The 15,665-nt window shown below is 28.7% G+C and overlaps 1 protein-coding gene across 2 annotated transcripts in view; it reads right to left on the bottom strand.

The window, feature by feature from the left end:
* LOC136989876 (calpain-A-like) overlaps positions 1-15,665 on the bottom strand; it is a 51,158-nt gene that overhangs the window by 9,410 nt on the left and 26,083 nt on the right. For both annotated transcript variants that reach the window (XM_067288166.1, XM_067288167.1), the window contains 5 exons: positions 14,990-15,183; positions 13,471-13,639; positions 4,383-4,463; positions 3,837-3,928; positions 686-863 (listed from right to left, as the gene is read on the bottom strand). In XM_067288166.1, the coding sequence (XP_067144267.1) occupies positions 686-863; positions 3,837-3,928; positions 4,383-4,463; positions 13,471-13,639; positions 14,990-15,183 (714 nt within the window). The remainder of the gene's footprint in view (positions 1-685; positions 864-3,836; positions 3,929-4,382; positions 4,464-13,470; positions 13,640-14,989; positions 15,184-15,665) is intronic.

The raw sequence follows: 15,665 nt of genomic DNA, 5'->3' as shown, positions 1-15,665 counted from the left end.
CATGTTAACCAGTTTAGAGTTGTTCTTGGTCTATTGTTCTCTTATAACATAGAGACACTTCAGTCTAAATGAAAGAGTTAACATACCCATATCACAGTTTGGATAGAATTTTCACTTCAAATTTCAAAGTAGCTACATTTTGAACTAAACAAATTCCTTAATGTGTAAATCTCTATATCTCTGGCCAGGACAAAAGTACAGTTATGAACTGATGGGATTTCAAACTATCCAAGTTCAAATTAACGACTCACTCATTGTCTTTTATGTTTTTCTTCTTCACAAAAATCTGGCATATCATCAAAAAGTATTTGCTCAATGCCCCTTTCTCTTTTCAAGTTTTTTCTATCATTTTCAAGGTTTTTGTAGCTAATAAACCGGCTTTAAAGAAAAATTTTATTGAAACTTGCTGCTCTTCTTTCATACAGATTATTTGTTCCCTTTGAAATAGTTAGGAGTACATAGGTCAGATGGAAATGACTAACTAGTGACATTAGAATGAACATAAAAAACATCAGTCTCAGAAATCATAGACTGTGTATTTTGGGGGTTTGAGATCACTTGTCTGGCCACAAAGAGTCCAGAACACTGGAGGAGGTCAAAATTTGCAAAATGTTGGATGGACCAAGTGGTTTGTTAATGTTTCCTTAAGTTGTAAAAAATAAAATTATTTTCATGGCATTCTTACATATCCAGTTTTATTAACTGTTCCGTCTTGATTAAAATCAGGTCCTATAGTACATACAGTTACTTCTTCAAATTCATTACAGAAATCATCATAATTCATCCAAAATTCTCCATCGGCTCTTTTCTTCCATTGCAAGTGATGTTTAGTTGAAATGCTGACTTCAGACCAAATAAGATCACTAAAACAAACAACCTATATATTTATATTTTCAAAATATATATTCTTATTTATACATATAGGAAATTTATTTTGCATTTTCTATTAATCAATAATTATTTGATTCTAAGTTTAAAATGAGAATATTTTTTACTAATAGTAAATTTAACAACTTTAAAGAATATTAAAAAATAAAATTAAAGAAATTTCATGTTATTTTAAATGCTTTGTTAATACAGTAGCTCATTGCCAATTTCAACCTGCAGTTTGTGAATTTGCTTATTTGTAGCTGAGTTTTGTATACTCATTTTATCAATTGCTCATCAATTTTATGGATTTACAGATTAATCCAACAGTTTCTGTTTAGAATGGTTCATATGCTATTATGTTTTTGTTAAATAATAAACTATAAAAATTATGGTTTACAAATGGAAACTCAGCATAACTTCTTTTAATAAAATTATGAAAACTTTAGATATAAATTTATTTTCATTTTTTATGTTTATTTTATTCCATTTTTTAAAATGAAAAATATATCAATATCTAAAAACAATTCATTATTAACAATATTCAGCTAGTAAAATAGCTTTTATTTTTGAATATTATACTATCTGAACTATATAATCTGTTGACAATTAATTTGCATAGGAAATTTATTCTGCATTAATTTTATTTGCTATTTAGTTATTTATTTTATCTGTTTGTAATTAAGTAAAAGAAGATAAATCTTTTTTATTAATCATTAATGGTTTAAGTTTTATCATTGTCATCATGACAGCTTTTGACAGCTATGGGGTTGAGTTCTCCAGATTTGTAGAGATTTTTCCAGATTCTCTCTCTCTCTCTGGCATAATTTCACCACTCTTCTTTCATCCGTTATGTCATGAAATACTTACAATGGAGAGTATTTGATAGGACAATCTTTTTATGTGGCTATATTATTAAAATTGTGTAGTGTAGATTTTATTGATTTTAGTTTTCTAACTTTTTATATGTCTTCAGGTACATTCATTTGATACAATTCTTTTTTCTTAGGCATTCCAAATTGAAATGCCTAAGAAAAATAAATCATATCAAATGAACAGACAGTTTTGGGACTTCCTGAATTAGGTTTGGAGAATGTTAATTGTCAGTGGGATTTTGTTAACACATTAACTGCCACCTGTAATATGATATTTTCCATTTTTTCAGGCCACAATGAGAAAATTTGATATTTAATATTTTATTATGATATAAATAAAAGGGTCATTTACAAAAAATATAATTATAATTAAAATTATAATTAAAACATGCCAGGACAGAATTCATACTTTAAATATTAAAATTCACAGAAGCAATCACAAAACCTTGTGTCTTCTTTTAATGTCCTTTTCGCACTCGGGAAACAACTGTCTTTACGGCGGAGTCGACCTTCTTTTGTAGGCTACTCTTCCGCCTCAATATGTAAAACACGGTTAAAAATATCCCCAAGGCTTTCGGCAAATCATTAAATTTACATGTTATCAAAAATTGGTCTTAATTATAACGTTTTATATTTTTGTAAATTAAATTTAATGATTGTGCCGAAAGCCTTGGGGATATTTTTAACCGTGTTTTACATATTGAGGCGGAAGAGTAGCCTACAAAAGAAGGTCGACTCCGCCGTAAAGACAGTTGTTTCCCGAGTGCGAAAAGGACGTTAAAAGAAGACACAAGGTTTTGTGATTGCTTCTGTGAATTTTAATATTTAAAGTATGAATTCTGTCCTGGCATGTTTTAATTATAATTTTAATTATAATTATATATTTTTTGTAAATTAAATTTAATGATTGTGCCGAAAGCCTTGGGGATATTTTTAACCGTGTTTTACATATTGAGGCGGAAGAGTAGCCTACAAAAGAAGGTCGACTCCGCCGTAAAGACAGTTGTTTCCCGAGTGCGAAAAGGACGTTAAAAGAAGACACAAGGTTTTGTGATTGCTTCTGTGAATTTTAATATTTAAAGTATGAATTCTGTCCTGGCATGTTTTAATTATAATTTTAATTATAATTATATTTTTTGTAAATTAAATTTAATGATTGTGCCGAAAGCCTTGGGATATTTTTAACCGTGTTTTACATATTGAGGCGGAAGAGTAGCCTATAAAAGAAGGTCGACTCCGCCGTAAAGACAGTTGTTTCCCGAGTGCGAAAAGGACGTTAAAAGAAGACACAAGGTTTTGTGATTGCTTCTGTGAATTTTAATATTTAAAAGGGTCATTATATAACAGTCGGTAGAGTGAAGATAAAAAAAATATATCAGGGTACAACAGATGACTGGCCATCGTATGGCCTGAAACCGGAGACTATAAGACCATGAAATATTTAATATTAATTACTTTATATGTAACAAAAGAGAATAATTAAACTAGTTTTCGATATTTTTTCCTTTTTTTAACTATTCACTATTAGATATAAAATAGCTTTTTATTAAAAAAACTACGACAGCCGGCCGTCGGACCACTTCTGAGGCCATACGACAGCCGGCAGTCAGAAACAAACTTCATAGACATCCGCAAGAGGCCACCACTAGGATGTAAAACAACGTCTTACGAAGCCAGGATAATTTAACCTTGAGTGAACTACATTGGTTATAGCGACGACGGGCGGTCGGATGGCTCTGTACGGCCCTAACTAGTATGACCGCCGGCGCGTCGGATGGCTCTGTACGGCCCTAATTAGTACGACCACTGGCGTGTCGTATGGCAGTTAACGTGTTAATTGGTTACTTATCCAATATGCTATTTTTTAATATAAAAATAAAAACTTTCCTATATTTGTTGTTTGTTGGATTTTTGAATTTGTTTTTCCTCCAAGATCCATTGCAATCAAAAAACTTAGAGATTCAGAAAAATTATCTTATTACATAATTAAATAGTTCAAACTAACAATATGAACATCTTACAAAATTTCAGCAAATTATAAAAACAATTATTTAATATAAAAATATTTCAAATTTTTTTTAGACAGTAACTAACTTATCATTCCATTTTCCATTCCATTCTACTTCATTTCCCCACGGATTTCTTATTCTTAATAAATTCTCTTGTTCTCCACCTATCAAGGTCACCTATACAATTAGAACACTTAAAAAATAAGTTTAAAATTTATCAAAACATTCAACTTTTATTAAAACTGTTAAAGATTTTAACAATTGTTTTTCAATAAAATTACTGTGGAATTCACCAAAATTATTAATTTAATAATACTGTTTAAAAATTAATTATATTTGGATTCAGTTAACAACCTTTTTCCTTTCTGATGTTTTGATTTCCAATTTTATCACAAAATTATATAATATATAAAAAAACCAAAAGGAAAGTTTTATTAATATATTTGCATTACACTGTTATTAATAATGATAATAAACTTATAAAAATATGTAAATGTGTAATATTCTGAAAAAATTTAGAGCATAAAATAGCAAATTCAATCAATTTGGCAGAGTTTTTTGCAAATAACGAAAAGAGTTTCACCAATCAAATCAAAATCTATGTTATACGTAAAATATGTAAATAACTTACATTTGCTACTGCAGTTACAGTATAAGCATGTCCTGCAACTAGTCCATTGTTATCTGCAACATTAGCTGTCCGCCAGTCACCCTGAGTAAAAAGAATTATTATTTCTTTTTATTTGATATCTATCAAGATACTGCAATAATTTTATAGAATATATATATATATATATATATATATATAAATTCTATAAAATATATACAGGTAGGCCTCCTACAACGCGGTAGATAAGTTCCTCGAAAATACCGCGTTATGGGAAATCGCGTTATAGGAGACACCAACTTAATACAAAAACTGGGATTCGGTTCTAAAAAGAGAAAAACTGCCTTTTATGGTGTAACATTTTCATCATTTTTTAAATTTATGTACATAAAAAGCTTAAATAAAATTCAACATCATATAAACTAAAAAGATTATGATTTCAAGTCAAAATCAAAAAGAAACATAATGTTATGCTCAAATTCAGTCCTTGTCGTCACTTATCATAGTTGTTCGAGAATGTTTGACTGGCCTTATTTCAAGATCTGAGCTTGTTCCATGAAGTTCCACTGCACTTATGTGATCCGTTGCGATTTTTCTGTTATGTAAAAGATAATTCATTTCTAAATACCCTAAACCGCGTTGTAAAAGTACCGCGTTGTAAGAAAATTTCCGCATTTTTCCAACCGCGTTACAGCAAAAACGCGTTGTAAAGATACCGCGTTGTAGGAGGCCTACCTGTATATATATATATATATATATATCAATATATAATCTTTTTTAAGATAAGTGTAAGATTAATTTCTGTTATTGACATTTTGCAAATGCAAAGATTTTTACATCTAAGTAGAAAATAACAAAATAAAAATATTTACAAATCATTTTCATATGAAATATCAAAAATCAATTTTTGTAATTATGTACTGGCAATTTCTAATACAACATAACAAATAATTCCAAATAAATATTTTTATAATTAACAATTAACAAAGCATTATATATTAAATATTTATCTGTTTATATATTAGTAACACATGATAATCAGTAACACAATCAGTACAATTCCAACATAGGCTTTCATTTCAAGTAATTCATTTACTAGATTTTAAGTGAAATTAACAATTATTTAGCATAAATATATACATTTTTCATAAAATCCAATGAGGATCCTAATGCCCATCTTGGATATTATATTTTTATTTAACAATTTTTAACTAAACAAATTTATCTAAACACGTAAAAACACATTATTATACTATACTGAATTCATATATTTTCATAAACTGCAATACAATCAGTGGCAGATAGGCTTAGGGCTGGGGGCCCAGAGCAAAGAAAAAAAATAAGAAAACGAATGTTTTCATTGATATATTCTTACAATTACATTTTTATTTAATTTATTTAAAGTAATTTAATGTTGCTTTATTCTATTCAACAAAAGATGAGACTTCCACATATCCCATTTTGTACAATGTGAGTGTAAGTGTGAGTGTGAAGTCCTGTACATGTGTGTGAATGTGAGTGTGAGGTCCTGTACATGTGTGTGAGTGTGAGGTCCTGGACGGAAATTGAAATTTTATGTTTTGAATGACAAAAATCCAGCGGGACAGTTAAGCTCTCACCTTTCAAAATTAAAACAAAGCAAGACTTAAAGTTTAGCTTAAACAATAAGTTCTTTTCATCAAAACAGAAAACAAAAGGCTAGAATTGCAGGGAGAATATCAAAGTTTGAGGGAATTTTAGATGATCAGGATCTGGTTAAGTGTCAATAACAACCTCTCCCATGCTCCAAAGGTTTTGTAATGTCACTGGGAGACAACGAAAGACCAATCAGAATGTGGAATAGGGGAGAGAATCCTATAAAAATGCATGTTTCAAGGACATGAAGTTCTTTGCTCCAAAAATTTGTTTTTCCTCCAAGATCCACTGTTTATCTTTCACTGTAGTTTTATCTCTTAGATTCATTTGTTCTCTCTTCAAGGTCCATTCTTTCTCCATGAACTGTTATATCCAAAGCTTAATAACAAGCCCTGGGGCCATCAATCTTGAAGACCATCAACAAGGGACCAAGTGAAGACAGCTAATAGGACATTCAAACCTTTACTGGACTATCTTCTTGAGAATTGTAGTGGCAAGGATATAGAAACTTTTGTAAGAAAAATTTCAATATTTCATTAAATGGGAAAAAGTGAATGGTAAGCCTGTCTCAGTGTGTATTTCATGCCCCATGCACAATTGTCATGACCCCTCGACAGTCCTGACAATTGCACACAGTCAGCAAACATTACATATATATCTACTATATCTATATAGTACTTCAATAATTATTTAATTGATTTTCTATTTTTCTACTATTACTGCTTTTCCATTTCCTTTTTAATAAATATATGTATTATATTAGTAATGGTAAAATATTCATTGTAATGTTACTCATTCAGAATGTTTTGAATTTACATTTTATTATTTGAGAAGACTAATTACAAAAGAAACAGACTATCAAATTTCAGAGTATGCAGACTGCATAAAATGACATTTGATTTTTTTTTCTTTTGTAATTAGTTCTTTTTCAAACATGGCACAAATTAAGTCTGCATCTTGAAATAAATTGCCAAATAGCAAGATTAAAAATATCCGAAAGAAAGTATGAATAAAATATATAAAAATAATTAGCAGAAATAGGTCAATTCCATGTTGTAAGCTATTGATTAATCAATATTTTTACATGGAGACTCTACTGGAAACATTTCTTTTGTCATAATTCTAGATAAAATTAATTAAAGTAATTGATTTTTTAAATGCATTTAATTAATAAAAATATTTTCAATTATAATTAAATAAGTTAATTTTATTAATCTCCAGACTATTATATATAACAGAGAGAAAGTATATATAAAGAGGAAAAAATGACCATCAAGATTTTCACATTTTTGGACTTAGGAAACCTTGAAACATCGAGAAATGCAAAAATATTTGGGGGGTAATTTCTGTATGTATGGATGTTAGAGAGTGTGTGTGTGTGTGTGTATATATATCACACTTTTGTTCACCCTGTTTGAAGCTTAATAACTCCTGTGCTTTTTGTTGAAAATTTCTGAAATTTTGCAAGGAGGTTTGTTTATTAGGGAGACTGACACTACTAAATTTTGGTGGTTAAAGGTCGAGGGGGTGGGAGATAATGGGGGTTGTGCGTATCTCCAGTAGGGTCAGACTTAATGACAATTTTACTTGTTATTAGCATTTATAATTTTTTATAAAACTCATCCCTATCCTCAAAATTAAGGTTTTTCCATTTTATAATAGTTAAAAGTATAAAAAGTTTTTTAATAAAATATGATAACAGATGGCATTGCCAAAATTTTAAATGTTGCTGGAAAAGTTGAGCAACTTGTTGCTGTTTTTTTTTTAATTATAAGAACAACTCTAATTAAACATTCCATTACTGATTTTAAAGAATTAAAAGCTATTGGCTTTTTTTCAGTAACATATCATAGAAGGAGCAGTTGTTGAAATAGGCTTCATTGATGGAGGAAATGCATTTTGGGTCTTAATGACCCCTCTTCAGTCCTTATACTTTACAAAAGGAAGATAGATAGATAAGTATTACATCATACATAATAATACATATAATATTTTAAAAAAAACTTTTTTAACTTACATAGTTGATTATTGGTTACAAATTGACATTAAAGAAAATATTAGGTAATTGACTGGGTAGAATCTGTTTACAAGGATTGCTGAATAAGATAAAATAAAGGAGGATAAGTAAAAGTTATAAAGTAAATAAAGTTTAAGACAGTTACATTATAGAATGGTATAGATTGTTATTACCTGTAGATGGGTAGAAAATATGAGGTGGATGGTGTTTAAAATACTAAATGAGTAAACTAAGTATTTAATGTGACATAAGGTAGAGGTGGGCAGAGTTTGATCATCCTTAAGTTCATGATTTCATCTACAGAATGCAGTTGTATCTATATAGGAAGGTGGAATAACTTCACCAGATGGGGGCCATCTGGGGAAGTGGGGCAGGATGAAATCACTTGTGGATACTACCTGTTAAGGAGTGGTTTCCAGATGTCACTAAGAGTTAGACTATCATTTAAGTTCATTTTATAAGTTTTTACTTTAGTAATTTCCAAATGTTCAAATAATTTCCTTTTTACAAAATATTTTCTTTCCTGAGTATTTTTAGATTATTGAGTGAAATCTCACAACCTTCACTATTGCAATGTATGGCTACAGCAGAATTAGTGTAATTAAAGTTAATGACACATGAATCTAATTATTTTAGTCTGATTTTTACGGCTCTTTCAGCTTTATCTATGTATTGGTAATTCGGGTTGGCAGCTGCACGATATTATATATATAATGTTGTTTTGTTGCATTATATCAATATTTTGAATTGGGACAGGCGGCGCTGTACCAATGTGGTTTAATGGTGGAATTTTGTGCTCTTCATTTTTTCAATGTTTTTTCGTGGATTTTTATTGTTTGCCTATAGTGTTATACATTTTTGGATTCCGTTTCATTTCCGGATCATGAAAATGTCAAATTTATAAAAATCAGACCATTTTGTGAGAATCTGTGCAAGTTTGAAAATTTGGGATATTCTAATTCGATTATCCGAATTTGTGGAATGGGTCAACCGGACTTGATAACGGAATCTGACTCGCACATAATAAGTGAGTACAACTTCAGAAATTTTGGGGTTACTGGCCCAGTAGTTTATGAGATATGAATCACTTCCGGTTAATTTTTGACAAGACATAACTCTCTTCCGGTGGGATATTTTTAAACAATATTTGGGCAGTTCTTAGAAGATAATAAATATGATTTTTTCTGAAAATTTCATCCATTTATCTTCAATAGTTTTTAAATTATTCACATTCTATTAAATCAACATTCTTCAACATTCACAGTCTCCATAGTAACGGTCATAGTAACCTCTTCTGGAAACTTCTAGAACTTTTACCGGAAGTTTCATTCTTCTTTTTTTTTCGTTTGTATTAATAATTTCCTGGGCATATCATATATTTTTAGATTTGTCTCAAGTAGAAGAAGACATTGCTGATAATTTTAAGATAGTAAATTTAATATTTTAGACAAAATTAATTTTTATAGTTTAATATGGATGCAGAAATAAAAATTTTTCATGATACTGCCTATGGCATTGTTCATGAAATTAAGAAATATTCCCAGCATAATCGAAATGCTAAATTTGGAGTTGATTGTCATCTCACATACATATTGACACAGTTTACAAGAGTTATTGAATTAGCCGAAACTACATTAAAGAAAAATAATTTAATTGAACGAGCACTTTCAAAATTTGTTACTAAAGAGGATTTAAATAAATTTAAAGTTACTCAAATTAATGAATCTAAAGAAACTTTATTGGATATACAACACACAGTACATAATCATAAGGAAACCTCTTCCAATGGTCCAGCTAGCATAAAAGTTTCTTGCACTCCAAGCTATAGAGATACCCTTTTAAAGGGAATAAAATCAACCTCAGTTACAAATGACCCACCTGCACCAGAGTATACAGTATTGGTATTTAGCGACAAACAAGGAGCCACGAGTGAGGAAACTAAATCTCATCTAACTAATAATGTACAACCAGATAAATTGGGAATAGGTATATGCCGTATAAGAAAAATAAGAAATGGAGGACTTGCAATTGATTTGAATCATAAGAGTGATGCTAACTATTTTAAGGAGAATGTTGAACAGATACCGGGCTTAATTTCAAAACTACCAAAAAAGAGACTCCCACTAATCAAAATTGCTTCAGTCCCCAAAGATATCAATAAAGAGGACCTCATTGAGGATATTTTTGAACAAAATGGGCACCTTTTAGGATCCGATTTCACAGAACGCACTTTCCCTGAAAATGCTCATATCAGGTTTTCACTTAATGAAAAGAATCAAGATCACATCTCCTGGATTCTTGAGGTAACTCCTATGGTTAGAGAAAAAATGGTAAAAGCGGGAAAGATCCACCTCCTTTGGACGACCTGCCAAGTTTTTGACTTTTTCCCCATTATTCAGTGTTATCGCTGTTTATCTTTTGGACACTTTGCAAAAAACTGTACTTCTACAGATAATGTGTGTAGTCACTGTGGTGAGCTTCATCTATACAAAAACTGTCCCAACATACTTTGTCCACCAAAGTGTACCAATTGTTCACGTGAAAATAAAACTGATACTTGTCACAATACAATGGACAAAACTTGCCCAGTATTTCTTAAGGAAAAAACCAAATTACAACTAAAGACTGACTATGCCATTGTAACAGAGAGAAAATCCACCTTGTTTACAGGACTATAATATTTTGGATGCATTATTTTGTAATGTTATCCTCTTATTGGTAAGTTGTTAATTACTCTGAGCATACTAACGAGTCTTAAGAATCTGTTTATTGAGTGCATGTTTCATCAATATGTTAACACTTATTTTCTCTTAGTTGATGTATGCAACTTACCAAGATATGTATATAATTGTATAGAGTTAGTATTTCTCTTGTAAATATTATATCATCTTAATCTCATGATAATTATATGCTACACTATGTACTATGCATCATCTTTGAATGTATTATTGTTAATACTCTATTTAATATTATATTGTTATATTTTATATTTAAATACATTTCGATCTTATGTAGAATTTCATGTATATTGTACCCATTGTTTTCTGTATGTAACCCTGATTATGCCATGCGATATCAGGGCATGTAACAAACAAATGTTACATTAAATAAACCTAATGAATGAAAAAAAAAAAAGTATTTTGAATAATATTTTCTTTAGTTATTAGTAACATTTTAATAGTAAATACTGGGGTCAGAGTAATATTATGTGGTTTTAATAGTTTTTTATTTTTTCAAATACTGTGGGGATGTAAGTAAGTTTTATATAAGCCACTTGAGTTGGTATTATATATTTTTGGGTTGTAGTAGGGTTGGTGTTAGTAAGCCAGTTTTCTAGTATTTTATTTGGATAGAAAGCTCACCCAGACCAAAGAAAGCACATCAATGAGATGCAATCTCAAAAGCTTGTTCATTGATTTACTTGATAGGGAGAGAATTATTCTTTGAGAATTTGTTTCACTAGGTCAAACTGTAAATCAAAATTTTTATGTGGATGTCTTAAGGCACCTGCATGAAAATGTCAGACAAAAAAGACCAGATCTTTCTAAAGCTCAGAACTAATTGTTGCATCATGACAGTGCCCCACTAACACAGTTATTTCTTTTCAAGTTTCTCAACAAAAATAAATCAGTGTGATTCCCCACCCTCCTTATTCACCAGACTTGGCACCATGTGATTTTTTTCTATTTCCATGGCTGAAAAAAGTGCTGAAAGGACAGTGATTTGAAAACATTGATTACATTCAAACAGAATTGCAGTGAGTGCTTAACAATGTCACCAAAAAAGAGTTACAGAAATGTTTTGAAAACTAGGAGAAGCTCTGAAATCTATGTATAGCTATAGAAGGAACTTATTTTGAAGGTGAAAACTCTCAATAATTTAACATGTATGTCAGGCATTTTTTTTATCGGATCCCAGAACTTTTTAACTGCATTCCATATAAGACAAAAAGCAATTTTTTGAGCCTTTTTCTTTTAAACAAAAGTCACATCTTATATGCCATAAAATATGGTAATTATTGTTTATTTAGTTATATTTAAAGACAAATAAATTTTTAATACAGCAAGTTTTCACTTAAAGGTCATCAATACATCCTTAGAAACTGTGACATTAAATAAAATGACTGTATAACAAAACCAATTTTACCATAAGCTAAATAATATAAACAAAATATAATTTGGTTAATATTATTCTTATTGGATCATGTTTGCAACAACTAGCACTTATTTCCCATGCATAAAATTAAGATTACTGTTTATAAAGTAGATTTGACAATAATAATAATTGTAAATGACTATAAATGTACTTGTATCTTTAAGCAATGATGACAAAAAGACATTAAAAACTTGCTGTACACTAATTCTGTAAAAAAATAAAAATTTCATTATTTTTCAGACAAATAAATAATTATTACAGCTGAGAATATTTGTAATTTATGTATAAATTTCAAATGCTTTTAACCAGTTCTTTCTCCAAAAATACCACTTTTTAATGAGTATTTCTTTCAAATAATTCTTTAATGATTTATAATTTTTTTACTACTCTTGCTTCAATAACAAGAATTATTTAAAAAATTAATTAGGATTTTATAAATAACAAAGTTTCTCACTTAATATTTAATAGTTGTTTTTTAATAATTTGTTCCACATTATTTTAAATAACAGCATTTTCATTTTGTCTTATCATCAATTATTTTTTAGATTTTATCATCAATTAGATTTTTTTAAATTAACAAGTAAATTAATTTTAAATTTAAGGTTTTATTAATGTAAGCATTATTATTTTAAAAAATTATAAACTGTAACATGGATATGAAAAAGTCAAGAAACAATACAAGATGTCAGGACTGGACTGTCAAAGGCAGTCAAGAGTAGAATAGAGCATCTAGTGTATATATACAATGGCGTAGCGAACATAACTGGCGCCCTGGGCACGACACTTTATTGGCACTCCCCTCCCCCTCCAGAAATGCATATAGTTTGTCTTGGAGACCATTTGGGCGCTCCTCTGCAAGTGGCGTCTGGGGCATGATACACCCCCTTGCCTCCCCCTCGCTACACCACTGTATATATATATATATGACTATTTTGTCTATAACTGACGTATTCTAAGAATTTCCAAACATATCACAAAATTTTATATTTGTTCTAGTTGAAATTACTTGAATATAATCTTGTTTATTCATATTCTTTAACTGCTGCAACAACTATTCAAACTATTAAAATAATTCATAGATCTTGTTAACAAATAAATTTTTACACTATCTAATCATATGCAAGAATCTTAAAATGTGAAGAAAAAATTATATTATATGACCACTTCATAATATGTTATGAAGCAACTATCTATCATTAATATCATTTATATTTAAAAATTATAATTTTAAAGAAATATATCTTTGACTTTTATCATAAAGTAATAAACAATCTTTTAAACAGAAAACAAAAAAAATTTACTTACTTTTCGAGAACAAGTTATAAATGCTCCATTAGATGATGCTTTTAATAATATATCATACAAATTGGAAGGTGCATCATCCAGATCATATCTTTCTGCAAGACCACCTGTTAAATCTACCAAAGCATCCATAGCTTGGCCTCCTTCTAAAGCTTCATATGATTTATGTAATCTAGTCAATAATTAAATTATTTATCTATTACACACTTTTGAATGAATTACGAATTCTATCATAATGCATAATAACTATTGTTGATTAATCTACAATTTTGATATTACATTGTTATTTTAAACTTAATGTTCATTGTGTATATAAGATTATCAAAATTTGTTTTATTTAAGGTAATAATTTATAAATTTTTTAAACATGTTTTTTTTTATTAAATAAGAAAGTTTTAGTTCTTGATTATTAACGTATATATGCAATATATACATTAATAATCAAGCACTAAAACTTTCTTATTTCATTAAAATTCTTATTAATTTTTATTAATAATTCAAAATGATTTCATTTGTGAAATTTAATAATATCACAGATGATATTAGGATAATTCATCCACAACATTATCAATACTCCATTTTTGCATTTTTATTCATGTAAAATAATAATGATATAACACAGCTCCATAAACTAACTTCTTTCTTGGATATCAGAAGTAAAATATATTAAAATAAAGTTAATTCAGAAAAGTAAATACCGTATATTTCCGCAGATAAGACAACCTTCAGATAAGACAAGGTATAAATTTTCGTCAAAGTTTTATAGTTTTAGCATATATCTGTCCTATAAGATGACCCCCAAACTATTAATGGCCTATGAATTTAGTTTAGATCAGCGATCATCATCTAGATAATAATACTGTATAGAGTATACGGAATTATGTCCTATTCGTAATTTTTCGAATGAACAAATTTTATTTTCTGCCTTGCTATTGTTGCAAACGTTTGCACTGATTCGGGCATTCGGGTAATGACCTTGACTATTCACAAAAACGTCGTATGGGTTATTCTATTTTGTGGACATGCCCTACTCTACTAGTAAATAATTATGGTTTATCCAATTTTTTATAATGGTTTTAATTTATATAAATTTTAATCTAGTTTTTTTGTATCTGTCCTATAAGACGACCTCAGATTTTGGGGGCATTTTTTATGATTCAACTATCGTCTTATCTGCGGAAATATATGGTATACATGCCAAGCTAAATATAAATAAATTTATCAATTTGCAAATCTTTATCATTGATATAACATTACAGATATTATGTCATTGATCAGAAATCACTGATAATTGAATTAAATTTTGGAATTATTTCTAGAAAATTTATTGATTCAAATATTCTGTATTATTTTTCTAAAACTTCTATAATTATTTTATTTGTGCTGTATTTTTCCAAACTATATTCAAATATTTTTAGAAATTTAAGAATTTGTACCAATTTATTATAAAGTAAATATTAAGTTATATAAATTATTTTAATTTATTAAATTTTACGAGGGTAAAATATTATCAAATTCTTACTTTGCATATGCTTTTTCTAATAAAGCAACCCAAAATTCTCTGTTATCAGAACAGCGAGAAAAAATTAAACGTCCATCTTTAGTTGGAAGTAAATCATCTATATAAACAGTTACCCATTTTCCATATTGCCAAAATTGAAACCAAATAAATCCCTTATAACCTGTTCCATAAAGAGGTTGATTTGATGGAATTACCTGGTAAAATAATAAAAGAATTATTCTTCTTTAAATAAATTAAATAAAAACTGAAAATAAAAGTTTGATTACATTATTACTTATTTGGTAAATTGTGGTAAATAAATATTACTGTACCTTACTAAAAACTTACAAGAAAATCATCATATTGTAAGAGAAAAGTGAATAATCATCAATATAAAATACAAAATATCTTACTTTTGTACATTTAAAAACTTTTAAAAAGTTAAAAATAAACAATAAAATTCCTTGTGATATTTGGCTTTGTTGTATGATAAATGTTACAGTAATATTTACCTTTTACTTATAACTTGTATGGACTCATTGTCACTATTTATCAGATATACTTTATATAATAATTTGTTGTAAAATATATATAAATATATAAAAATAGTAATAAATACAGTAGACTCTGCACTATTAGGCAGTAGTGTGCTGTGACATTTGATGATGGGGAAGCTGTTTTTGTAAGAAACTGACTT

This window comes from Centruroides vittatus, unplaced genomic scaffold (assembly GCF_030686945.1).
Source record: "Centruroides vittatus isolate TY-2023 unplaced genomic scaffold, ASM3068694v2 scaffold_769, whole genome shotgun sequence".
NCBI classification, from domain to species: Eukaryota; Metazoa; Arthropoda; class Arachnida; order Scorpiones; family Buthidae; genus Centruroides; species Centruroides vittatus.
The sequence above is the reverse complement of the archived record's forward strand: the minus strand, read 5'-3'. Positions and strand labels throughout refer to the sequence as shown.